General features: G+C 41.9%; 1 protein-coding gene across 7 annotated transcripts in view; it reads right to left on the bottom strand.

The window, feature by feature from the left end:
* Positions 1–193: 193 nt before the first annotated feature.
* The window catches only part of SH3PXD2A (SH3 and PX domains 2A), a 260,591-nt gene continuing 233,191 nt past the window's right edge, over positions 194–27,593 (bottom strand). For all 7 annotated transcript variants that reach the window (XM_032694529.1, XM_032694531.1, XM_032694530.1 and 4 more), the window contains 5 exons: positions 23,098–23,215; positions 17,229–17,563; positions 16,312–16,361; positions 14,088–14,207; positions 194–13,960 (listed from right to left, as the gene is read on the bottom strand). In XM_032694529.1, the coding sequence (XP_032550420.1) occupies positions 12,065–13,960; positions 14,088–14,207; positions 16,312–16,361; positions 17,229–17,563; positions 23,098–23,215 (2,519 nt within the window). In that variant the 3' untranslated portion in view covers positions 194–12,064. The remainder of the gene's footprint in view (positions 13,961–14,087; positions 14,208–16,311; positions 16,362–17,228; positions 17,564–23,097; positions 23,216–27,593) is intronic.

Genomic DNA, 27,593 nt, shown 5'->3' with positions numbered 1-27,593 from the left:
ACAACTCAGGGCCTGGGAACAAGACAAGCTCCATTATCCATTTAGCCTAAGCTGAAATTTGCAATTGCACAAACACATAAGTTGTAAGGTATTCTGGGAAAGATAAATTCAGTGGTTTGACAAACACAAGTGGAATCAAAACAGTGCTGAAAAAATTAGAAAAACAAACCCCAAAACAACAAAACAAACCAACTGGATCACAATTAAAAAGGTCAAAAATTTATTTTTCCTTAGGGTGTAAGAGGCAATGTAAACAAAATAACAACAAACGAACAAATCACAAGTCAATTCTTACAGTCTGCAAGCATTTGAAGATAGAGTACCCTTTTCCCACCTCCCCCTGAACACTGCAAGCCTGCTCAAATGTTAACAGGCAACACTCCTGGACCCTGAAGGTCCAGTGAGTTTTGCCATGTCCCAAGCTGGGACTAAATTTCTCATGTAAGAAGGACACTGCATGTGTTTTATCAAACACTTAAAAAAAAATCTAACAAAATATAAATATTACAGACAAAGATTAGATTTAGCACCACCTTTGGTCCAAGCAATCAATGAACTGGGAGATGACAGGTACAGTTTGTTTAGTAAGTCCTTTCTCTGCCTGAGTCTTTGAAAATATTAGAGGTTCACATTGCAAGAACTTGTAATAACTCTGAGAAAACAGCCCTCAAACTCTGGCAGTCCCTCACAATCCTCCAGGGTCCTGCACACATGGAGAGGGGAGCGTCCTGGCTGGGCAGGAGCACACAGCATCAGCAAACATCTCAGAACACTTGGCAGAGCCCTGTGGGACATGGTAAACACTGTGCCAAGGGTCTGATCCTGCTTTGGCCCAGCAAAGCTCTGACTTCACACATGGATGACAAACAGGAAGGGCAGTGACAGCGTGCATCCTGAATTTCCCTTTCCACTAACATTTGCCACCATCCACCACCTAGCAGAATGCAGCACCTGTGTGCTGCCGGGGTGTATGATGGCAGATGCCTGGAAGTAGCTGAAATTGCTTCAGTGAGAGTTATTTCAGCATACCTGGGACATGCAAATCAGGAGTTCTTTTATCAAGTGTCATTTTACTCCAAGGCCTTTTTAGGCTCATCTTTTCCAAGACGCACATGCCTATCACAGATGAATGGTTATGAGCAGTTTTTGCAGAGAGGTGTCACTGATCAATTGCTGTGCCACAGCACTAGTGGAGGCCCAGATACAGTCACAAGGACCTGAGACAATCCTAGGAGAGAAATTAGGTTCATAAAGCACCTGGTAGTATTTTATTTTTATTGCAACTCCCTCTTCTACAGATGTCCAGAACTCAAAATTGTCTTTTCCTTTCCTGCAGGAGTCTTTGAGCAGTCTTAATTAACCATTATTAAATGCTGCTCAATTCCAAGATAACACCAGTTCTAATAAATGCCTAAAGAGAAATGCTGAGATGTACTTTTAGGCACAGTAATCTGAAGTTTTTGCTCTGCACTTTCACATGCACAATTTCCCAGGACAATTGGTGTTTCTCATTCCCTGCTGAGAGACCCATACAGAGTTTTTACCTTTACAGACACGATTAAAATTCCCTAAACAAACATTTGTTTTCACTTCACTGCTTCAGAACATGCTGCTCTAGGGAAAAATCCCAAACCTCAATTGCTTTACATTGTTTTGCAGTTCTCCGAGCAGCACTTGGGCATGGCTCAGAGAGGAGGGCAGCTCCCTCTGTGTGCAGTCCCTGTCCCTCACAGGGCACCGACATCCTGACCCAGCCACCCATGCCTTTGGCATGAGGAGACACATGCTGATCCTACAATGTAACCATGAGGACAGTTCTGAAACCAGTTCTGGACTGGGCACTACAGTCAAGTAAAGTCTGCAAATCTGCATTAAGGGGGAGATAATGCTTTGCACAACGTTCCCCCCCCACTGCTGTCATATATCCAGAGCAAACAAAAACATTGTGTTATGATGATTTCATTAATTCTTGCTGGGACAAAGACACATTACTATTGTTGCAGTCACAGAACCAGGCCCCCAATACCATATGTATCAGCTAAATTCTCACAGGTTCACAGCTGATTAGAGCTAAAGCCTGAGGGACATTTCTACATGGTTATTTAGCAAAAAGGAGAGCTATGTTTTCCCCACTGATAATACATCTTTTGTGTTGGCCCATAGAAAAGTTGCTCATTTTGTTAACTAGTACTCTAATTTGCATCAGATCTACCATTTACACACAGACTCAGGGACTGGTTTTAAAAAAGATCTTCTGTCTTGTGCCAGTTCGGACAGATTGGGGCATCTAATCCCTCATTAACAATAACTCTTGCCATCAATGGCAAAAGATACTGTTAAGTGTAAAAAAGTGTAATTTTCCTGGATTTCAGTTTTACTGGGATGACTGAGAAAGGCAAAATCCTTTTATCATGCACATGATTTCCTTTCCTAGGAAAGCCTCTCAGAGACCCAAGTACATCTGGACTCTTGCAGGAGCTGTTCATTGTACAAACAGTTTTATCCAAGTGGTCACCATCTTGAGTTCACTAAACAAGAACTGGACAATGCATGACACTACAGTTGTTATTTCTGTCTCTAGCTCACATTTGTTATAGGACATTCTGTGAATGCCAAAATACCTGTCAGCTCTCTAAGAATTAATTCATGACCAAAATCTCTAACATCTACATGATGAACAATATTCACTCCACTACCTTCAGTGGAGCTGGATCAAAAGCCACAAGAAAATATGGTCCAAAGCTGTTGCCACAAAAAAGGGTTTCCCCAGACTCATTTTCTTCCTCTCTTGGCTTAACTTGCAACCCAAAACAGACTAAATGGTCTCCTGCCCATAACTCTCTTAAAAAGACAAAAAAAAGAAAAAAAGCAGCTCTCAGCTATTCCTTCTCATATTTACTGCAACAGAAACCACATCAACTTCTAGACCTTCTCCCAAGCAGAACAGACAAAATGGTTCCCATATTAAAAACAAAGACAAAAAAAGTATCACCAACTTGACTACACACACACACTAAGACCAGCCACACATTTCTCTATCTCTGGTCGCCGACATACTCTCCCAAAATCCCAAGCTCCCACCAGGTACATTCCCACCACCTAACCACTAAAAGATGGAGCTCTACACCAACACAGAAATGACAACAGCATCTAGTATTCAAGGTCACATCAATAACATCAACCACCCAGGAAACCCACTGCAAAACTTCACTTAGACCAGGCCTAGATCCATATTTCTTTTTGGTCAACAACTTTGGGGCAGCCAACCCTGTAGGAGTTTCCAGTCCAGACATGTGCAATTGCTCTGCTAAAGCAGGGGAACACAGCAGCTCAAACAGATTTCAGCCTTCATTCAACAACAGGTTTAGGCTCCCAAGAACTGACTACTCACAAATTCCAGAAATAATCTGGGCTACTTAACAGCTCTGGAAACAGCTACAGATGTACACAGCCAGCTGACCTGCTTTCAACACTCACCTTGAGTTATCTGCATCTCACCTTTAGCCTAAGCAGCAATCAATCAAACTGCTGGCAGGACTTCTCCTGACATGAAATTTGATATTGAGTCTTAACTGAGGAAGCTCATCTGCATGATTCTCCCCAAACATTGCAAGCAGAGTAACGAGTGTCTGCAATTAAATCTGCAATAACAGATCAGCACTGATGTCATGTGCAAGTTAGTCAGACAGCAGAAATGCACTTACTCTGTACACTATTGACCCCACAATACTTACTTCGGACCCTCGGTACAAAAAAGTCATTGTAATGCTACACACACTTTGCTTTTGCAATATTCCAGGTTTGAACTCATCACGAGTAATGAGCAAGTCTTTTCAGCAAGCCTATTCATCATGACGCAGAAAAATTCCTCCTAGAGACTGGAAACAATTATAACTTCCCCTCCTCCCTGAAAATTCAAGACAGGAAATAGTTAAGTCAGCTATTCATTAAAATACTTCATTTTTAAAAAGGTTTATTCTTATTTTCTCTTTTTTTTTTTTTCTTTTTGTTGCAGTTTACTAATTGCTCCAGGCTAAGCTCCAGTGACTGCACTATTCTCTTCTGTCCTACTTCTAGGGGACAGAAACAAAATGAATCTGCATGCTCTGGGGGACCCAGAGTCAGAACAGAATTTGATATCCCCCCAGTCTATAACCCAAGGGTGACGATGGGATTTTGTTTATTTATTACTTCTTCCCTGGTGACCCAAAGCAGTTCAAGAACAAGCTCAAACCACAAAAGAACTGTTTGCACAGAGAAAGCTGCCATGTTGCTTACCTTTCAGTCATCAAATACAGAGTCAATAACAGCTCTCATGGGGAATATCTAGAGAAGCCTGAAATATTTATCTAAATATTAAAGGTTATATTTTTAAAATTCTTTTACAGTGCCAAGTGATTCTCCCTCCCATGTGTTTTTCTCCTCCACCTAACAGGGACCATGAAAGACAGGTACCATTGTAACCAAATAACCCTGAGCATCAGGGAAAGGTCACTAAACCCAATGTTTTTCCAGAAGCACCACTAGCACAGGGTTGTTTCACAGACAGCCAACATGGACAGGTCTAGAATAGCTACTCTTGCCCACTCCATCAGCTGAACCTTGGTATATGAAACTCTGAGACACAGAAACTGCCTCAACTACAACAAGCATGTGACCCATGTTTGTCTTCCTTTGGTGGATCAGTGACTTCAGAATAAGATTGTCATAGTAAATTACGGAGTGAAAAAACTCAACTTTTCTCAATAATGAAAAATCATAACACAGAGCAGTGACGTATTTAAACTATCTATACAGAGAAAGCACCTGCAGTGTCAGACCAAATAATTTATGGCCTTATTGGAAACATTTTTCCTCATATTTTATCTATCTCTCCCCTGCCAATATAGTTACCTTTAATTTCTTTTCTGATTTCTTTCCAAATTATCAACATAATTCCCATAATTTTCATTCAATAACAAACAGGAGTCTCAACTCAGGACAGTAGTGGCTTATGCTGACAAGAAAAGGTCTGTAAAACGCCAGTGTGAAGCTTTAAACCAAATTTATTTATAAAAAAACCAAACACAAAACAAAATTGCACTCTCCGACTAAAAATCAATGCTACCTTGATGCAAGAACAAATGAACAACATTGTTGATGGGACCAGCCCAGCCCTGACAATACAAAATGGGAGAAACTAATTTGTTCTGCCTATGCCTATCATGCCTGCATGCAGTGCGGTGCAGCTTTTGCTCCAGGAATTGCTGCAGAGTCCCTGATGTGAGGGCACCCAAGAAAAAAGATTTCCTCGCTCCACTCTTGGCAATGCATGCACACCCCACAAAACTGACACCCCAAAGCAGAGTTATGGGTGACTCTTTATGGACATCTGTGCTTTGCTCCAAGTTGAGGCTAAGATGGAGGAAGAAAAGCAGCAACAGCAACCTACATCCCAACCCAAAGTCAGCTGACTGGGGGCTTCTGGATCCGGCCTTACATACAGTACTTTATTTGAAAATTACAGACACACACAACAGACATGACTACTGAGCAGCACAGAGGGAGAAAAAGAGAAACACAAGCACCGGGCAGCACTAGCAGAGGCCATCAAACAGTTCAAGTGTGCAGACACATTCCCCATGCATCATCGCATTGGTGGTCCCTGCTTCAAGCAAGCAACTAAAAGCAAATGGAAATAAAATAACTTAGACAAACATATGCTCTCAGCCCATCATGTTGGTACTGCTGGCAGCTATCAAACACTGCACTGGTACACAGCACTTTGATGTGTGGCTAAATAGCATCTGAAGTTGACAGAGAAGGAGCCGCTGGTGATGGGAAACCACCAGCAAATAGCAGCAAAGCTCCAGCTGGTTTTAAAAAGCCGCAAGGTCTGCAGCACAGTGGATCCATGGCAGGGCAGCACCAAGGCTCAGCAGTCCTGTGCACCCTTCAGAGGTGTAGGAACAGAGTGCGCAGAGCTTGCTTTTGCTGAGAACGGTCCATGCTGAGCACCCACAAGGGTCTTCTGTCAGTGTAACTCTACTGATGCTCATGGGCTTCTTGCCAATTTAGACAAGAGCATGTGAAAGAATTAAGTTGGCTCCTCAAAACCAGATTACTACTTTGTAAAGTAATAGAGGTTTTCCAAAATCGTGTGATTGATACTATTTCAGTACAGCTGCAGAATTCCATTTTCCTGTTTGAATGCAAACATCTCTGGCAATATTAAGGTTTTTTTGACAAACTTGAGAACAGCAGGACAAAAACTAAGCAGAAAATTGAGGTACACTCCCTCTCCAGAGACATGAACTAGAGCCACAGGAGATGTACTTCCCAAAGCTCAGAGAATCAAGTGCTCTGGCTTTCACATTTCTCTTGCACTTTACAGAAACAGTCCAGTTTTTCAAAGGTAGTAGATTTTGCTGCTACCTGGAAAGTCACATTATTTTTGACAGATGGAAGGTCTCCTTCCATTCAAACAGAATTTAAGACAAAACCTCTTTTGAAGAGTGAAGTTTCTGCCCAACTTTATTTAGGACCTAAAAGATCCACCTTTGCAAGCCAAGTAATATGAAATCAATATCCAAATCATCTGTGAAATTCTGCAGGTGAGAATTAACCCAGATAAAATGGGGACTTTTCTTAAGTTAACAATAAGGAAAGAAAAGAAATAAGAACCTGTAAAAATATTTCCATAGCTCTTGCAATAAATACAAGTCACAATACAGTATCAAAATTCGGGACTGCACCAGCAGAATTATTTTCCCTTTTGAAGTTATCATCAATTCTGAAGCACAACAGAGGACGCAACCAGCAGAGACATACCAGAAGACAGTATCATGCATGGATGACATAAAGAGTGTTTCAAGCATAGCTCAGAAGTCCTGTATTGACAAGGATGTTAATGCACATTCTATCCATAATCCTGGCAACATGCTGCATAACCCTTACACTTTCATGAACAGGTGATACTTTATTGTGAAAAGCAGCCATTCCCAAGCCAAACCATCCCAGCTGTCAGTCTCTACCTACCTAAAGGCCCTGTTTTCATCCAGCAGCCCCCTTCCCCTAAGAGTGCATGAATAGAGAATTACAAACATTTCACACTGCACGTTCCACTCCAAGTCCTGGATGAGGGGCCTGTTTATTCTATGAATATTGCACTTTTCCACTCATTGGATTTGCTTTTACTCAAGAATGAAGAGTATTTGGGAAAAAAATAGAAAAAATAGTAGGATACAACACAGGAAAATATGAGTTATTAACAAGCTAGCTATGAAGATCTAAAATTAAATAGTACTAGTTCTATTCTGTTAATACTAGTAATATGAAAATAATGAATGCTTTATCAAATTCCCTTGTTTTTCATATAAGATAAAAGCAGTAACTTTCTTTTTAACTGAGGAAAGCAATGAATATATATTACAATAAAATATGATTCATTAAGATCTGAAAGTGATGAAAACAATTATATAATGCCTTCGTCAAACTTTATAGAATCATACTGGAAGGAGTCTTTGGGGTGCATATCCACAAGGGCCAAATCCATTTTTTAGCTATACCCATGCAGATGTGAAATTCCATTTTGAAGAGTCTAGCTGGAAGGCAATTTCAATCTCTCAATATTGTGTATTTACTATTATTGTATACATTGATTTAAAAACTTCCTGTTGACGCATCAGTTAAATATCCCGACACGTGCCCATCATCCTTTTATCTTGAAAAGTTTGGCTTGCAAAGGACTGGTACATATGACTACACTCACCCATTGCACAGTGTGACAGCTAAAACAATGAATAGGAATTGCCTCCCATGGGGAAGGACTCCTAACAAAAATACATGACTCTTGCTGTTACAAGAAAGTGTTTTGAAAGGGAAGACAAGGGAAACCAGCAATTAAACTTTTCAGGCATTATATAAACCTCAATAACGAACTCAGAAGTGCTCATTATTATTAAAGTTGCAGTATACAGCAAGATACAATTTTCACATTCTTTAATTTTGTTCTTTAGCATTGGAATTTGGAATTTCTGCTGGTCCAAATTTAAGACTCTTTGGAAAGCATGGAGAGCGGCTGAGAGCAAGAGTGCGAGAGCAGCCACCTCTCCACCCAGAGGAGGGCCCCCTTCACCTGCAAATGGCTTTGCTCAAGCCCTGCAGAGCTCTTCCTCTTAACAATCTGGTTGAGGAATAAATCAGAAAGAGAAATTTAAACAGTACTATTGATTTCTGCATTGAGTGTTCACTGAGGTGTACATTACATTTAAATATTGCTCTTGATCCAGTGTCAGTTCTGACAAATTTCGTAAATAGAAGGCGACATCAACATTTTTAGAAAAGAACTAAAACACTTCTAGCACTACACTGTCCTCTGAGCACCCTGCCACATTTTCCTGCCCTGCAGTCAGCCTTGCTAATGTAGCTTAAGGCCTTTCCCTCTGTTTCACAGCTAACAGTGTGAAGGGTATTTCAGTATTTCAGGTATAAGTAGAACTGACCAAAATTAGCTGCTCACCAATGGAAAAAATTATTTTCCTGATATCTCTCAGTTGAAAGAATCAAAAAAAGAGATCAATGAGAGATGCTATGACAATGGTAAAATGGGAGGGGGAAAAACTGCACTTGGGGGTATTTGCTTTCAAAGTGCCCTTTTAAACACAAGCAGCCAAAGAGCCACCACGTAAAGGGAAGCCCAAACTGAAGCTTTCCACCAGGCTGGAAGCCAGCATGCTAGGTGGCCCACATTCATTTCTAGCATCAAGTAGGTTATTTGCACTCCATCCTTTTTGCTGGTACAGGTGAGGACAGAGGGAGAGGGAGGCCATGACTGTGGCTTTGCAGCCCTTCTAAAGGTTCTGGCCCCTCCTCAGAGGGCCACGAAACCTTTGAGATGGGATAAAGGAGCAGTTGAGCCATAGGGCACTGAGCTGGTGTTTGAAAGAACCCTGGCAGTACTGCAGGCACCCTTATTCTGTGTCACCCTACACTGCTTGGAGCTCTGAAAACCATCTCCCTGCAAAAGCCAGAGCTGGAGAAGCGAGTCAGCAGGGTGGAAGGGGAGCCGTGGGATAGACTGGCATCTGTGACAGAGCTGTCACAGGCAGATCCCGAAGCCCTTGAACCTGAGCCTCACAGTGAACTCACATCCACTGGGGACCAGCCTCATGCAAGGCACACAGCAGCCAGGCACTGGAACTGTCTGCCCAAACCAGCTTTGACTCCCCAAACACTGCAAGGACTCCTGCAGTTCAGAGGTGCCCTGGGCTCGGTTTTACTGGATGCAAATGCCAATATTTACGGTAGCCCAGGCTCTCCTGCCTGCATGCTGCTCTCCTCTCCCTGGGTAGGGGCCACACTGTACTCAGAGAATTCAGTGGCTCAATGCAGAAGATCTGGGAGCTGTGCTTTATATCCCCCCAAAGAGATGACCTAGTGGGAATGTCTTTAAACAAAACTTTAGAATATTTTAAAAAATAAGTTAATTCTTAATAAATATGTACTTCAAGAAAATGATAATTATATACTGCACCTTTAAATAATGCACTTAGTTCTCTGCATTGGCTTCCATTTTGGTATCTTTTATTGTTAAAGTGCATTAATTCAAAATAATGAACCACTTCCGCATCATTATTGTTAAAATAAATCATAACATTAATATGAATCACTAAGTCACTACTATTAGTACTGCAATCTAGCAGATAACTCTATGTATTGCTCTATTTAATACTGTCCAGCAGAAGAATATAATACTTCTATTATAATCTCACAACAGCTCCAGCAGTCTTTTATGGCTGCTACCATATTACTACAACTAAAAATGGGGAGAAGTATGGGAGACAGGGCCACAATGTCTCAGATACACATCCAGTAGGATGTAGCTAACTGGATATACGCTTATGTATCACATGGTAAGACATCAATGTACAAAGAGGACCCTGCACACTGTGATATGAGCTGTTGTGCAGTTACACCTCCTTCTCCTGCCACCACAATGTAAAGGGATCCCAAACAAACAGCCTCCCCTCCCCACTTGCATGCGGAGAGCTGCTCAAACCACAGCACTGTTTGTAGCCAGTTGTGGCACCTGGATGTTGCTTCAGCTACCAAAAGGACATCAGTCACATTAGCTGTAGGCAACTCTCTAAATGATACCACGGAAATTAATAAACCCCCCAAAACAACACCTCCACCCCCCCCCCCAAAAAAAAAAAAGAAGAAAAAAGGGAAAAATTAGGAAAAAAAAGACAAGAACAACATATAAATTGCCTAATTTTTTTCTTTTTTTTTTTTTTGGCAGTGAAACATACCCAGTAACATGATATTTTTGTGCTATTTTACTCAGCCCCTTGATCCCAGTTATTTTGAAGCCTTTATAACCTTTAACTTCTGAGCCAAATCAATATGAAACTCTGGTGGAAAAAGAGCGCATGTAATTTTTTGTGTAAACCAGTAGTGAAATGGTCTGCCCCTCCCCCTTAAAACAGATTTACAAGGCTGCCTATTATTTAAAGGAACTAGATATTGATCTTGAGTGATTAACAAGGCTGTACAAAAAAAGAAAAAGCATGACTTCCTTAAGTACAGTAGGGATTCAGTCAATTATGTTTACAGTATGAGGCTACCTCTAAAATAACTCCATATTCCTAGCCTTTTCCAATGGACAGCTCTTCCATTTCCCACATCCGTGTGCCACGTTTCAAAGCATGAGTTAAGTAAGGCAAACAGAACTGGAACTAAAGGAGGCAGCTTCCTGATTAGATGCATTGTAGATCTAATTGCTTTGATATTAAATCTCTGAGCCTGAGAAGCCCAGGCACACTTTCCAGTACAAATGTACTTTTTAGATTCAAGTGGGAACAGAAACACATATTTGGCTCCTACTTCAGTTTTAAGTCTCTTCTGGTAAAACCAGACACACACACACATACACACACACACAGAGAAAATAAAGTAAACCCAGAATGCACAGAAAAGACAAAAACGAAACACAAAAACAATTCCCCAAAAATATACAAATTAAGGATGTGCAGACTGAGTTTGATGGCTTTTTTTTCTTTTCCCTACTCACTGTAAACACTGATGTTGCAGAAGGTTACAGATATTTCTCACTAATACCCTGGTGGGCCCTGCCAGCAGTCAGCACCCTTGGATTCGGACGAGAGGGCAAAACAGGAATTAACACATTTGACAGGTTTGTCTTCAGTGTCCTAAGGGACTTTTGTACACTTTGATATTATGACAAGTTTTGAGAAACCCAACTCTGGGAAGAGAATCAACCAGGACCACCTGGCAGGAGTCAGGCACAGAACTAAACATGGAGCCTACAAAGTAATCAACGTGCTTAAGCATGGGGTTTGTAGGTTTGTTTTTACAAGCACCAGTAGGCATCACTGCCCTAGAACACCTGAAATCCCAACTCAAAGAACAAGACAGAACAAAAGGAAACAAAAAGCCCCCAACCCACATCACTTGGTTGCCTTTTCTGGTGAGTTAGCAGTAATAACACTGAAGTCAGAGACCAAATCTCTGCACGGAAAAGGCTCCAACTCTGGACCTACCAACTGTTTAGTATTAAAAAAAAAAAAAAGTGAGCATCTCCAAAGGATTAGAGTCCCTCTGTTTCAGAAATTTTCATTTGCTTCTCACTGTAAGCTGTGGAAAAGCATTCAAAATTCTTGGGTATTCCACATATGGACAAGAATGAGGAGAAAGGGAGCCAAGATTGTGAAACAGTTTGGCACAGAACTCCCCAAGTAGATACATGTGTATTTCTCTCTCACAAAAGGCACACATTTGGTTTCCTATCAATAATGGGAAGGACGGGATGTCATACCCTGTTACACATACAAGATTATTAACAACTTCACAAAAAGGCATTTGACTATGCTGCATCTTCCTCATAGTTGCTTACAACATGTAAACCCCACAAACCTCTCCAGAACATGGCAGATTTGTCCTCAGTATAGACTCCTTTGTACAAACTGGAGCACAGGGAAACGTCTTTTTGTGTAGCAATTGTTTTTTCCACATGTACACAGCAGGAACAGTATAAATTAGGGAGGTTAAAGATATTGCAATATTAGTTCTTTTTTTCCAAATAATTTGAGGGCACCCAGCCTTTGAATGGCTTCACACCATTCATGATCTGGCAGTACCACCAGCCATTTGGGTTCCTTTCGAGGACCTCCATGCAGACACCTTCCTGAAACCCCGCAGTCTCCTCATCTCCTTCATAGTCTGCAATGGAAACATAGATGTCCTTGAGATTGTTGTGGATAAACTGGGACTTCTCTATGGGTTTTGGCCTGACTGTGGACACAGGGATCCCATTCCTCTGCATAGGGAGGTTGGAGGTGGTCTCAGAGCTCTGTGTACCCAGCTGCTCAGGCTGCTTTCCCTTCGTGTCACCAGGCTGTGACCATGCGTTGCTGAAGGAGGAATTTCGACGGACGGCCCTAAGTTGGTCTGTAGCTGTTAAAGACTCATTTCTGCGCAAGGAACATGACAGGTTGTTATCCTTTGGTGGCGGAGACACAAACACTGACTGCGGACGGACAGCAAGCTGCCTCACACCATTCCTCATTTTAACTGGCCCTGATGCTTTTGAAAAGCCACCAGGAGGTTTGCTTGGGATGGGTGGTGTTGCACGTTTGCTCTGGTTGATGGTGTTCAAAGCCTGAACCCTCTTCTCTATCTTCTCTAAACTGTTTGATTTGTTTTCATTTTTCCTGTTCCTGGCAAACGAGGAATCAGTGTCTGCTGATGTGGTTTCTCGTTGGTTATCAGGAAGAGCCAAATAATGGGAAGGAGCCCAGCCTTCCATGTCTCCGTACTTCAGGTACCACCATCCACTGGCTTGCTTTTCCAGCACTTCCACTTCTACTCCGGCTGGGAAGCAAATTTCAGAATCCTGTACCTTTTGGTATGAGTCAGTGGTCACATAGAAACATCTGGAATCATTTTCTTGCTCAGTTTTGGCTGTATGGCTGGAGCAGAAAATGCCACGGGAAGGAGCTGTGATGAGATCAGCTGAGCCTCTCCTAACAGGGTCATCTTGGTTCTCAGAAGCTGTGCGTGGGGGGCTTGCAGACTCTTCACTTCTTGAACCTTTAAGTCCACCTCTGAGCTGCCCGGTTGGCCTCAACTGACGCCTTAAAGTGCTAATATCCATCTTTTCTTGGCTCTGAGAGTCTGCCTTGTTCAAAAAGGGTTTGGGCCTAACAATTGGCTTTGCTCTAATGGAAGGACTCTGCTCAGGCTCCTTCTTCATGCCCGTTCTTGACATGCTACGTAAGCCAACGTCTGAAGCTGACCTTGGTTTTGTCTCCTCACTCCTGGAATAGTGACATTTTCCAAGATCGGGCTGGATGTTTTTGTCTGTCTTGAGCTTCATGAGTGATGATTTAGGAGAGCTGGAACATGGAGAATTCCTTTGGATCAAGGACAGAGAGGAGCTTTTCTGAGAATCGGAATCTCCACTAGATTCCTTATTGGACAAAGCATCTTCCACATAACGTCTGAATCCCTCATTCTCATAGATGGTCTCTTCTTCATGAGCAGCTTCTTCTGAAGATTCTTCTACTTTGAACTTTGCTTTCTGAAGTGATGATACAGGTGAGGGTTTGAGGGGCTGAAACAGTCGTTTTTCAGGAGTGCCCTCTTCATGATGACTTTCACTCACTTCACACTCTGAGTCAAAGCCAAAGGCAGGCACATCATACTCAGGTTCTTCATATTTCAGCTTGTGGGGAGATTCCTGGGTATCTCCTGAAGAAACTGCTCCAGGAGTTGTTCCTTCTTCAGAGTCTTTTGGTTTACTGGGAGGTGCTGGGGGAGGAACCTTTGGGCGGGTTAAAGTACTGGTTCTTCTGTTTAAATTCGGCTTCTTCCTCTTGTCAATGTAAGATGCTGGAGCCCATCCTTCCTTCTCTCCAATCTGCACATACCACCAGCCACCAGAATTCTTTTCTATAACCTAAGAGGTGACAAAGAACATGTCACTTAGACAAAAATCTCAACCAATTGCTGTGGAAACTCCTCCTCTTTCAATTCAGTCCCCTGCAATAGCCAAATATTATAATTTTTCCACTGTTAAGGCTCACCTCTGCTTTTTGTCCTCCACGAAAGCTTATGCCATCAGAGATACACGACTGGAACTCTGCAATGGTGTAATATTCCACTTCCACAGAGGGTGGCTCTGGTGGTTTGGGTAACTGAAAACCCTAGGGAAAATAGGACATTTTGTTCAATTAAACCAAAGAAACAGTAAACTGAACAGTAGTATGAAAATAATTGCCTTTATTCACTAAAACACTCCCTTCTTCCTGTGCTACTTCCTAATTATAACTTCCCAGTTCTCCAGAGCAGAAGCTGATGTATTGATATGGGCCGCAAGAGAGAAGCTGTTCAACATATGCACTGTTCATGCCACTTTCACCAGCTATTAAAACTGTGATAATCTTTACCTGAATAGTAAAATATTTTACTCATGGGCCATAAAGTGTGAGCAGCCATTCCACCCACAGTAACAGCAGCCCTTTTATGCTGAGATTTTTGTCCAGAAAGACCCAGCTCTGGATAACTTGCACAGCTGCAGAAAATTGCATTGCAACAGGCTGCTAATAGATTCTGCCTATCATTAAATGTAATCCCAATAAATTATTGCTCTTAATCTGCTGCTGGATTTTTAAACAATCTGAATTAGTCAGTGATATGAGCTAATGGGCATCTATTATATCAAGAAACAAGGATAATATCATAGACCCCTATGAAGAGCTTTGCTCAGCTAGAGTGCTAGAAGAAGGGAAGGACTCTACTACAGGATCCAGTTCCTCCCTGTAACAGACCCAGAACCTCTATTCAATCCCAACACATAGAGGCTCATAAAGGCTCTATGAGAAGTGGGACACTGCTATTTACAGCCATTCTGGCAGCATACCAGACCCCTCTGAAAGCTTTTACATTAAGCTGTTACATTTTAGAGTTTGCTACAATTATTTTCAAGGTGATAAATGAGATAAAAGTCCTTTCAATAATTTCAATATTGAAAGCTTTTCAGTGCATAGGGCTCGTCTACAGGACAACTAGATGATGGTGAAGCTTCACAGCTTCTACACTTCACTGCTTGGGGTTCTATGAAAGAACTGCAGTTGTGTCAGGATCTCCTGACCACAGGTCAGAGCATCCACAGACACAGGATTGCCAAAGACACAAAATAATCCTAAGACATTAACTGGAGAAAGGCAAGATGCATACTATGCTTTATTCTCATGCTCCTCCATTTCTAAGATACCCTTGTAACTAACAGTTGATGTTTCATCACGCACAGCATGTAGCATTTCTCAGAGAATGCATCTCTGCACCTTAGGAACCGTGTCTAACAATGTTATAATTGGATGTTTCTGCACTATAAATGCTGAAATACAGCAGAAGCACACTATAATAAAATGCCTTCAGATAATAGGATGGTTTGGATTAAATGAAGATAATTGGAAACAGCAGATATGTTCAGAGTTTCACATATAATATCACTGTTACTTTTAGCATGGGATTAAGTGTCGTAGTCTCACTAAAACAAATCTAATTGAAAATAATGCAAAGAAAAATAGGAAGAAAATGCTAATATGCTATTCATCTAGTTTAAGAAGCATTTCAGATGACACAGAAAAATTACAAGTCACATACTGCTCATAAAGGGTACAGCAAAAATTAAACACTATGTACTGCCTAGATAAACAAGCTATTAGCATGACTTTTGTGCAAATACACTGAGTAGCTCCTATCTGAAGATGACAGTTCTAATCTCCAATTGGTACAAACTTCCAGAATTCCATCTTGGAGGATAAGAAATCATAGGAGGTCTTATTACTATAGCATACATCCTTCCATAAGATTCCAAGCACTTTAAACACACACAAGAGTGAATTCTAGCCACCTCAAAGATGGTAGCAATGGGAGGAGGGGGATACATTCCCAGTTGCTTAAGACAAGAAAATGTCAAAAAAATCAGTCTGGGCCAAAGACACCAGGAGGAACTTAAAACCTTCTGAGTCAGCCAAACAAGCTTTAATGCCCATGTACAGAACATGAGCCTTAGTAAGTTCTCCCTTCAGATCTGATTATTTGGGGCAGCATTTTGAATAACAGAAATCCCCAATCAACATTATGATGTCCAGAGTTTTGCTCAATACTTTAACAATTAAATGAACAGGCATGCAAATAAGGGATCTCTCAGATACCCCCCACACCCTGTAGAGATGCAGAAAGTCTCACAAAGCACCCAGACACCTACCCCACTGTTAACATATACCATAAACCAATACAAACCAGACTGGATTCTCTTCGTGGGGGCGGCCTCGTTCTTAGATTTGGAGAACCTGAGCAGGAAAGGGCAAAAAGGAGAGTTTATTTAGCTTTGAAAGTACTGCTAAGCACATTTTCCAGCAGCTCTCTGCTGTTACACAGTTTGAGAATATTAGAAATCAGTATTTGCAATATTTAAGGCATCTCTATGAAACAAGATAGGAAACTATGAGGGTATATTAGAAATACCAGGGTAGTTTAGCTATTCATCTCAGCTAACCAGTAAATTTACGAGGAAATCACTGCCAGAAAGTAGTGGGTTGTATTTTCTGCTGGAACTGACCAGTTCCATTGGAGACTGGCCAGCAAAAAACTGGCTTAATACCTAGTTTCCCCCCCAGCAGTAAAAATAATCCAGTAAATTAATAACACTCACATTGTCCTCTATCATAGTATTTAGCCATTCCTTGCATAGACTAGTGTCAGCATCTGCATTTTGCAGATGAAGTAGTAAAAACATTATATCAACTTGCCCCCAGAAAAACAGCAGAACAAATACAAGAGAAGATACAGGTTGTTTCCTTGACTTGAATACACCATCACATCATCTGCATTTCTGGGGTAGGATCACATTTTAGAGTGTTCATAAGGAACAAAAAGTCTTCTCTGAGAAAAAATAACGAAGTAAACACATGCAGGGTAAGTTAAAAAGCCACCATCCAGCCCTTGTATAAAATGAAGTCAAATTTTATCGCTACGATTGAAGGACCACGCTCTGGAGTCCCTGTAGATAGATCTAGAGACAGTGCAAAGGTCTGCTTGTGTGGACTTGGCTATAAGGCCAGGATATGTGGGACCTTAGCAGGCAATGCCAGCCCTGAAAGGTAGAGAATGAAATTCATTGCAAGCCCGTGAAAACCCAGACTACTTTTCTGCCTTACTTATTTGAGCTCTTTGTGGTGCTATCCTTGCTATGGCTGGGGATCCCTGGGCCAGTCTGGAAACCTGCTTGTCTGAGGTCATCATGGCATTGCCATTAGAGTCATTGCACAGGATGGGCAAACTGATTTCCTTCTTGGTGATATGGGTTTCTGCAGTCTCATTTTCTACTTGAGCTTCCTTGTCAGTGGATGATTTCTTGTTCAGCAGGTTACTGATCTCCATGATATTTCCTATGATTTCCACTGGCCCAGTTAAGTTCTTTTTTCTAGACGGAAGATCATCTTTAGCCTTCTTCAGATATGAAGCTGGGGCCCAGCCTTCTTTGCCTAGATACCTGCAGATGCAAAAGGAAACATCATCACATCAAACACAGCCTTCTGACGCATTTCAGGTAGAACAGCTAAAGCAAAAGTGATGGATGATAACAAACAAAATTTGCAGTTCTCAAATAAGATTTTCGTGGTCTCTATTAATTTATTACCTATTGATTGGACATGTCAAAGTCAGCTGAGCTAGTAGTGAACTGCGGAGTTAAAAGCCACTAATCACACTAAGGAAGGAGTCTTTCTGGACAAGAAATACAGTTACTCACAAGGTAAAGTCCTTCACCAGTTTGTTTTATGCCCCCCCTTTGACAAGACTAGGTAAACTCAGTATTTTCCCATACTGCAAAAAAGCAAACTAGTGAGTAAAATATTTTAATAGTTTTTATACTTCCTAATAGCAACTCAAAATGGAAAAGGCTAAAATAGGGGTGTACAGAGCCCAGTAGAGAGACCCGGTGCCTGCAGTTTATAAGACCCTTGTGCAAGCCTCCCTCCTTGCAATTATAAGGGACACTGCCTCTCCTTCCATAACTCCCTTTTCTGTATGACCAGCTTTCTCTTATGGAGAACATGGGACCCTTAAAGTACTATAGTTTCCTCTAGCACTGCAAGATCAAGAAACGATTTGACTAAGGGAAAAAGGCTTCAATGGAGATTCATTTTCCTGAACAAGCTAGAGGCTATTTGAAGAAATAAACTGGGAAATCTGAACAGACACCTGAATCCAGTATGTGTTCCCGAAACACCAGACTGAGCTGATCATGCGCCACTTCAAACTGAAGTCATTCTTCCACAACTGGGCTTTGGGGAAGATGTTTTTTCTAACTCCTGCCATTCCTAACACCTCAGCAGGGATTTCAGATTACAATCAGACTCCAGGGAGGACCACGTGGATGAACTCTGCTTTCCCTAATGAAATCCTAACTTGCTACAGAGTGAGTCACTGAAACCTTTCTCTCTTTAATCTCTCAAGATACCCAAAGCAGGCGCTTGAACTGAAAGTGGGAAACCAGGCACCATTAAAATTCTGGTGCTCAGGAAATCTGCAGGAAATACAAAGGTTAAAACAGGAGGACTTTAAGGCTCTTTAATGAAAATGGAACCTCATTAGACAGCAGAGGAAGGAACTGGGGCATGTGGGATATGAGCAAATCATTCCTTGGCAGGTGAGCATCTTTGTTATGACAATACGTGGATTCTGAGGTTTGTGGTGAGATTTCTTCATCAAGTCACATCCTGGCCTCACTCACCATATCCAGACACTTGAATGGCACTGGGACTTTATGGGGAGAACAGGAAAACACAGTTTAGATTTGATTCCCCAGACTTCATTACTGTTCCTGTACAAAAGCAAATATAAATGCTGTATTTCTAGCAATGACTACAAGGACTTTTCTGTCCAAAATCCTGCCTTTTCCTCCCCAGTCCCCTAGATGAGCCAGGATACTAAAAATGCTGCTTCTCCCTAGATACCTGCCTTCTGCCACACATGAAGGCAAAGATATGGGATCTCCCCTGCTCAGGGAGTTTAGTGACAAGTTTTTCCAAAGATTCTGGAGTGGGTGGAAAGCATCCCAAAAGCTCTGAGTTTTGTTTGACACATGGAGACTAACAAGAAGTAGCAAAGTGGTAATGATTTGATTTCAGATACACAGCATCCACTGTGTGATACTATGTCAAGATGCAATTTGTATCTATTCAATCCTGTCCTTTTGAGTTTTTTCTGCTAAGCCTCAAACCAAGCCAAAAAAGAAAAGGAAGAAAGGCCTCAATATGTGGTAACGTTTCCTGTTGTGGCAAGGCGTCTCTTAGTGCCATTTTCCAGCCCTGAAGACTTTTGGCTTCATTCCCTTTTGCAGTCGATGGTTCTTTTGCAGAGCTACTGACCAATACTTTCTGTGCATCAAGAAAGTTTTTCTTTAAAGGACATTTTAGAAGTTTACATGACCTATAGATGTAAAGGTCTTCATCTGTGAGAAAGCCACAGTGGCCAATGCACTGTGGATTCACAAATGCACTGTGGAATGTCCAGTTCCAAAGGTTACTTTCAACAGAGCTTGATTGTGCAAAATCAGCAAGAAAAAACAGTTTACATCCATCTTAGTTTGTGGGAGACTTAATGTGTTTAAGATCAGAAAGGCAGCCACAGGCAGGTTCTGTTCCGGCTTGTCAGTTCTCCTGCCAACTGTATGTATTTGGATCAGCCTGTATAACCCCTCTGCTTCAAACACCTCTGATCCCACATAGTTTCTCCCAATGAATATTAGCAGCAATAGCTGGACAGTTAATAACTCTGGGCAACATATCCTCAGTAGGGAGGCTGCAGGCTATTACTTCCCTGGAGTTAGTCAATACAACCTGGAGTTAATGCTGAGCAGTAGTTGCCAGCAACTGCCAGTTTATTTCTACAACATCACAAATAAAAGCTATTTATGTAAGTCAAATAGGCTTACATTTTTTACTTTAGTCCTTGAATTTGGTAATCCTAAAGCTCTTCGCAAACATAAGCTTAGAAGACTACCGTATCTCCTTATTTTATAGGTGAAAGAACTAAAGCAACTCATAATCAGCTTCAGAGAAGTCCTGGACTGGTAATGATCTTCATTTCATATCTAAGAGTTGAAACACAAGCATCCTTCCTTCATTTATATTCACAAGCTACTGGAAACGTTTCAAACCCCATCCTAGATTCCTCCTCGTTTCAGTGCTGCTAACACCTCCCAGCTGCACTTCATTCACATGGGCTGAGGCTCAGAACAACCACAAAATGAAGATACAGGCAAATAACAAAAGCCATACTTAGCATATTGGTACTTATTTGCCCTGCAGTCAAGTCCACTTGGGCACCATGAGACTACCTCCAGGTGACAGAAATAAATACAAAGTAAGATCTAAATGATGAATGTTAATGCCAGCTTTGGGCACACCAGAAAGCAGACCTACTGCATGCAATAGAACAGTGAGAAGGATCCCAGGTCAGAGCCTTTCTTTCATTTCCCCAGAGTCCTGATTTTTTTTTTTAAAGAGTCATAGTGCACACAGGAAAAAATAAAGACAGACACCAATATTTCTTCTAGCTTCTACAGGGTTTCAGAATTAGGTGCAGTGATTTGGTCCCTTCATGATTCTAAAATCCTCCCTGTTTATCTTACATGAAGGAAAAAAATGGATTAAAACCATAGGAATGTTAAAAAAGTCAGAAGTGCCTCTGTAAGTCTGAGAGTCACATCTGCTTTCCAGCTCCAGAGCACTGGAATTACTCCAGAGGGAAGCAAACTAGGGGAAAAAAAGAAAAAAAAGAAAAGAAAAGAAAAAAATAAGGACAGGAAATGAGGATCAGCACATGGCCAAGAATTTGGAGAAATTACGTATTTAAGGTGGAACAAGCTAATGTCTTTAAGGTGGAATCCATTGCAAACTACTGGATTTGTTTTTACTTCTACACGTTGAGGTGTACTCAGTCTGTCATCCAGTCAGCAGGAGTCAACTGCATTCTCTTCCTGCTCCCTCTCCCCTCACCCTCATGACAGGAGGAGTTGCTCCTTCTAAGGCACTCAATACTCAGAAAAGAGAATTTCTGCAGATATGGAATCCTTTTCTGAGGGGTACCTAACAGTACTCAGGGTAGTTTACATACAATGAACAGCACAAGAAGTTGAAGATCAGCTACCCAGGCTGCAAAGGACTAGCCTGCAGGGATGGATCACGTCAATGTTTCCAGAAGTGCTGCCCATGAAAAAAACCAAACCTTTTTCTAAGAGTTTAATCCTCCAGCAAGAGTGTAGTGTAATGCTCCAGAGCAGCAGAGAGGATGATAGTTGACACCCCACAGGCTTGTCACACATATGGGGAGCACCTAATCCATTTTTTCAACAAGAAGAGGGGTTTTTCAACTCAAAATCGAGTTGAGGTCTCTTACAAAAAAGCCAAGCACATGCTGCATTCCTCAAGTATCATGGGGTGGCTGGGGCATCCACTGTCCTGCTAGCAGATTGCCATGAATGAAGGTGCCATGTAAACCACTGCAGCAAGTGCCTCCATTCTGCAGAAGGCACTTCTGCTATACAAAAAAAAAATGTGTCTTTTGGGTTGGCCCAAAGGAGTGTGTGAGAAAACAGGGAAAAAAATTCTGCTTATTGTAAAAGTGTTAACATATCAAAGGGAAACCTACAGTAGTAACCAGGCTACATTTCGGAAAGAGAGTAAAAAAAAAACAAACTAGAGACGTCTTGCAATGGTTCTCCCCTCAGAAAACCTATGCGCTCAATTCCCCTATCTGCAACTTTGAATTCCACTTCTGTGGATGATTAAAGGAGAAAAAAAATGTGACCTGACCAAACCCAGGCATTTTTGAGTTCCTCCTATCTAGAGTGCCTTCCTGGCTCCACTGCTATCTTTATTAGCTTATTTGCTCTATGGGACCATTAAATAGAAGAAAAAAAATCAGCTTTTTAAGTAAGGGAAATCAAGAAAAACAACAACATTGCTTCAGTCAGCATTTTCATAGTCCTCATTCATAGTTGATAAATTAAGCAGAATTCAAACAAAAGCAAGTTATGACTTAGGGAGGGAAAGGGGAAAAAATAATCACTGTAATTACAAGTTGAATGGAAAAAGATGACTAGATGAGATGTTTTGCAGTGCTGAGAGATATACCTTCATTTTTTAGCTACCTGTTGTATCACATTTTGTTTAAAGAGAAATGGGATATCACAGCACTGCCAGATTCACACTAAGATACAAGACAAGGAGCAGAATCATGAAAGAGCACTAAAACCTAAATGCTGTGTGAACCCAGATGAAGAAAGCTCTCATTAAGTACTTACCCTGACACCTTACATCACTGAGACAGCATCTAACCTACACTCTTCCCCATAAGCATTTAAAAAGGAGATTTTTAAGTCAAAACTCTCTGCTAAGACTACTGTTCCAAATACATAACAAAGTTTGATACCCAATAACAACTTCACCTGCTTTTGGAATATAGTCCCTCTACATTAGGAATATCTAATGTTGACAGGTAGAAATCAAGGCAAATTAGTTGAAACCATCGGTAAGTTTGGAAGAGGGCTGTAGCCAGCAAACTGATCTCTTGTATCCCTGAAAGTAGCACTTACCTGCCCCAAACAGCTCAAGAGATCACAATCAGTCTTTCAGCATTACTATAAATAGATTTAAACATGTTGCAGAATAACTGGCATACTGGAAACACATTGAAATCACACACAACAGAAAGCCTTGTTAGGTCTCACAGATCTTAACTCAGATATGGGCTTTTAACTTGAAGCAAGAAAAAAACCCCTCTAAAACTACAAGTTAAGGCATTTCCTCACTGGAACAGTCCACAGCCTTTGCAGACACTGTAGTGTTACTTTAATCACCATTGTATTGCCTTAGACTTTACGTTTCTTGAAGAGGCATTATGAACAATTTGGGCTTCCTTGCCCAGCTACAGAAGTATTTAAACGCTAACATTAAGTGAACGATCAGAAAAGTTCATTGTCACAGTTTCCGTAACGATCAGGCTGCAGAGCTTCTTTACCTTATGTACCACCATCCTTCCAGGTTCTTTTGGATGACCTCCACGGTGACCCCTTTCTCGAACCCAATCTCATCCTTCCCCTGGCTGGCGTACGGCTGGATAGTGACATATTTCTCTTCTAGTGAGGGGAGAAAAGGTAACATCAGTTAGGGTCAGAATCAGTCCAGCTGTTTTTCTGTACTGCTTGCTTTTAAACTGTTATGCAGCGATTACGTGAAGCCATTACAAAAGGCGGAGCCCTGCTCAGGGGCCCACTGGTTATTTATGCTGACGACATGATAGATAATCAGCCTCTTGCCACTACCCTGCTGCTGATAATCACAAAATGTTTCCATGCCAATAATGACACAAAGTCCCCAGAGAGCTTTCCCCCCTTCTTCCCTCTCCTCCTCCCTCCAAGTTTCTTGAGCGGGTAAGGGAGAGGATTTGAAGCTGGACTTAACTCCCATACTGTAACTTGACAGAATCAATCCGGCTGCCAAATCAGCCAAGCGTCACCACAGGAGCTCCAGCCAGTTGGCTCTTTGTGCATGCACATGGCTGCACAAAGCATTGTGTTACTGAAACCCGAGCAGGACAGATCTCCCCAGCTCAGAGGGGCTGGCCCTCATGCTGCTCTCCTTGCACCTCCCAAGCAGCATAGGTCTACAGCAATGAGCTTGAAACAACATTAAAAAATGTGACAAAAGAATAAAAGAGGTTTGCATTTGACAGCATTTGCATTCATGGGTTGTGAAGTGTTTCACAAACATACTTTTGCTAGGCTTCACTCCAGAGAAATGCATGTGTGGCTGGGGTAAAGGAGAGCCAGAACTAAGACATGTACTTCAAAAGCAAAGACTGGATTTCAAGTACAGTGTTTGAGCCAAAAATTTAGCATCCCTATTCGTCTCCAGCATCTATCCCCTTCCCTGCCAGGCAGAGGTAAGCAAGCAGACTTGCTGAGAACAAACCAAGGAGCAGAGCAGAACAGACACTTGTCAGCATCTTCCTCCACCCACCAGGAGACATTTACTGCAGCATTTCTATCACACCTAAGGTCAACCATTTCCTCTGGAGCTTAAAAAATTACAACTGGCATTGAAAACTTGAACTACCAGCCTTCCTCTGCAGCAGCAGACACAAATGGCCACCAAGACCCTCTCCTCAACCCAAACTACAGTGCAGGTAACAGCATGAGTTTCTATAGCTAGATTAAAGGCAGGGAAGGCAAGCAATAAAGAGCACCCCAGCTGGCCTTCCTAGCACTTTCTACTGGCAGTCACAACAAGGCACAATAAAGCATGGGAGAAAACAAACAGAGGGCTGTCAGTGCACAGGAATTGGCAGGAAATTAAGTGAATCCAGAGCTCCTGATCACTGCAGAACAAAGGAGCTATGAAAAGGTTGCAGCAACTTGAAGGAAACACTCTTCAAGAGAGTAAATCAGACCCAATCGACTATTTGCTTTTGTGGCTCAACTGTATTTTGTTGCTGGGGGAAGTCTGCAAACCTTAACAAAAAAACCCAACAAACCCTTACTGAGACAAAGTAAGTAATAATACCTCAGAAAGGGGGAAATAATGTTGACAGAGCATCTGATGGCAGAGAATTCAGCAGAGCTACATCTCCGAAGTCAAGTTCCCTTGATGGGTCACGGTCGGATCCTTCTAATTCTGATGGCGCAAAATCTGTCAAGACTTTTGCCACCAAGAGGAAAACGCTCTTTACTGCTTTCCCCTAGGAGGGCTGCTTAACTGTCTCATCACGGGTAAGAAATTCCAGTTAGTTTGTAATTCACCATCTGGATATGACACCTTCCACACAGAAATACTCCACTACAAGATGGGGCCTGACGAATGAAACCTGGCTAACGAAACCGCACTTCCAAGTCACAGGACAAATTTTCCTAGCTGGGTTTCCACCCTGCACGGTAAAATTGGACACAAGTTTTCCTCTTTTTCAAGTCACTGCTGCAGAAGTAGCTCTATGTCTGGTTTCTGCAAAGCCCTGAGCACTAACTTGAACTGCAGAAGATCCCTGGGCAGCTAGATCTTGCCCCTGAAAGGGCCAAGGGAAAGTTCAGAGCTGCACTGTCCAGATACACGTTGCTTCAGACACTTCCAGGGATGTTTCTAGGACAGTAATAAAGAGCTAAGCATATATTTGCTAGGCCTTGGAAGAAAGTCCTGTTTTTTCTTTCTTCCATACCAAAGCTGCTTTATAACCCAGGCTATCAGAGTTCACTCTTCCTGCTACAACTACCGCAGAAGTTCGTGTTTATTCTATTTTTCCTCCACACACAAACACCAGTCTCTGCTGCAGCTAAAGCCAGCTATTCAGCTCCTCCTGCTGCACAAAGTGGTCTCACTCTTCGGGGATGCGACTTCCCTTCTTCTGCTGATGACAGGGTAGGAGGCCATGAGTGAGGGATCATTCCTAGCTTTCAACACAACTTTCCAAACTCCTGCTCCAGCAGGACTTCTCCTGAAGAATTGAGACAGCAGTCACCCTTCAAAACCAAAAGCATTTGAGTCTGATTGCTCGAGAAATCAAAGGTGTGGGTAAGGGTCCTTTGCAAATTAGGATGCAATCACCTACAACCGCAACCACAAACACAACTTCTGGGCCTGCAGCTATGCTTGTGGGTACATATCAGCATTCTACCTGTTCATTACTGGCTGGGAGGAAGGCAGACGCCAACTCTGGACTTCACTTCCAATTTAGTTCAAAGGCAAGGCAGAAGAGCAGAGGTATCCTCCAACTCCTCTTATTCTGGCTACAACTGGCTGGGAAGGACTAACCATGCTACTGAGGTGGCACGTTGAAAAAGTGGCTAACAGCTGCATGGAGAAGCCACATCCCCAGCTGAGAGAGCTGCAGCCTCTTTCCCAAGATTTTCACTATTGCCTAGGTTTACTGAGGAGGGACTCTGCTCTAGCACAGCACTCTACCCCCAGTACTGAGATTCCTGCTTTGCCTGTTGCTGCTCTCACCTTGCTGCCTTGCACACATCACACGTGATATTGCCCAAAGGCTCTGAATGACCCACTCTAGAAATTCAAACACTGAGTTATTGAGGAGGATGGAGCCTCATCCAAATACCCTGGCACTGGGATGCTCTTCTGAACTGCCACTGTCTTATCCTGTCTATGAGCACCATTGCTTACATCTTCAGTCCTGTGGCTTTCAACTCAAACCCACTGCTCTTCGAGAGGAAAGGCCTTCAGGTGACTCTTCCCTATACAGAGGAAGTAGAAAAAAGAGAGTGCATGGAAGCAGGGAGGGAAGAGAAGGGATCTTCTGTGAAGCAAGACAATCAAAAGTGCTAAAAATCCACTTAGAAAAGGAGGTCCTACCATGTTTTTGTTTAGCAGCTGTATTTTTAAGCCTACAGATCAAAACCAAGAAGCCACCATTACAATTTCCCCTCGCAAAGTACTTCCACAGCAAAAATTACAGCCATTTGCAGGATTACATGTTTGGTTTCTGTCAGTGCTGCAGGTGATACCTCAAACATACATGAGGTTTGTAACTTAAACAGTATTTTGGAGATACTGCTCCTCTTTTAATCAAAGTGTAAATTGCGTTTTGTTTCTCAAAGATTATCTCTAGCCAGTGGACATTTGGTTTAAACCAAGATTTGCTGAAGGGAGCAGGGGAGCTTTCAATAGATGTGTCACTTAAGAGGACTGATACAGTATTCAACATATCAGGTTCTTTTTCAAAAGTCCTTAAGAGAAGATATTTCATGCTTCATGACTGACATGTAAAGTTACTGTAAAGACTTAACGCAGATAAATGGTTTCATGAGAGAATCAGAAGAACATCAGATAGTAGAACGACACTGCTCTAAGTTATACTGACAAATCTGATATAACAAGCTTGTTTCATTCAGCTTCTGTGACAGGCAATAGTATAAAATACAAGCCAGTGAACCATCCCAGACCTACTATTAAAGTTATATGCCCAGATCTACAGAGAATAAAATAGTGTATAATTTTGGTTCATTAAGTTTTGACCTAAGAATTACCAGGGGAACAATAAAAAAGGCTATCAAAAGTATAATTTGTATTCCCCAGCTGCAGCTTCTGTTACATCAACTTGTTGAGGTCAAGTGGGCAGAATAAACTTTACTACATGCTACAAAGTACATACAGCAGCTTAGAGGCTGCACTTTTGAAGTAATGGGATCAAAGCCCTATTCCCCCTTCAAGGAGAAAACGGCAAGGAGGCACCTCTGTTCTTAGTGAGTGACATCCAGGGATGTATTAACAGGTCAATTAGCAAACTTCACTTATATTTCTTTACCGCTAATTTGCAGGTCAAAGACATCTTCCCCAGCTGAAGTGATGGAGGTTCCTCTGCTGGAAATTCAGCTGCACTAGTAAATCTGAACAAGGCACACATGAAGAAGCAAAGCCTGTTTGGCAAACAGCTACAATACAGGTCTGTCACATCATGCACTATCCAACTGGAACCTACTTGGGTTGGAACAAAAGGATTAGTATGTGTCA

The sequence above is a fragment of the Chiroxiphia lanceolata genome, chromosome 8, assembly GCF_009829145.1.
Source record: "Chiroxiphia lanceolata isolate bChiLan1 chromosome 8, bChiLan1.pri, whole genome shotgun sequence".
Taxonomy (NCBI): domain Eukaryota; kingdom Metazoa; phylum Chordata; class Aves; order Passeriformes; family Pipridae; genus Chiroxiphia; species Chiroxiphia lanceolata.
The sequence above is the reverse complement of the archived record's forward strand: the minus strand, read 5'-3'. Positions and strand labels throughout refer to the sequence as shown.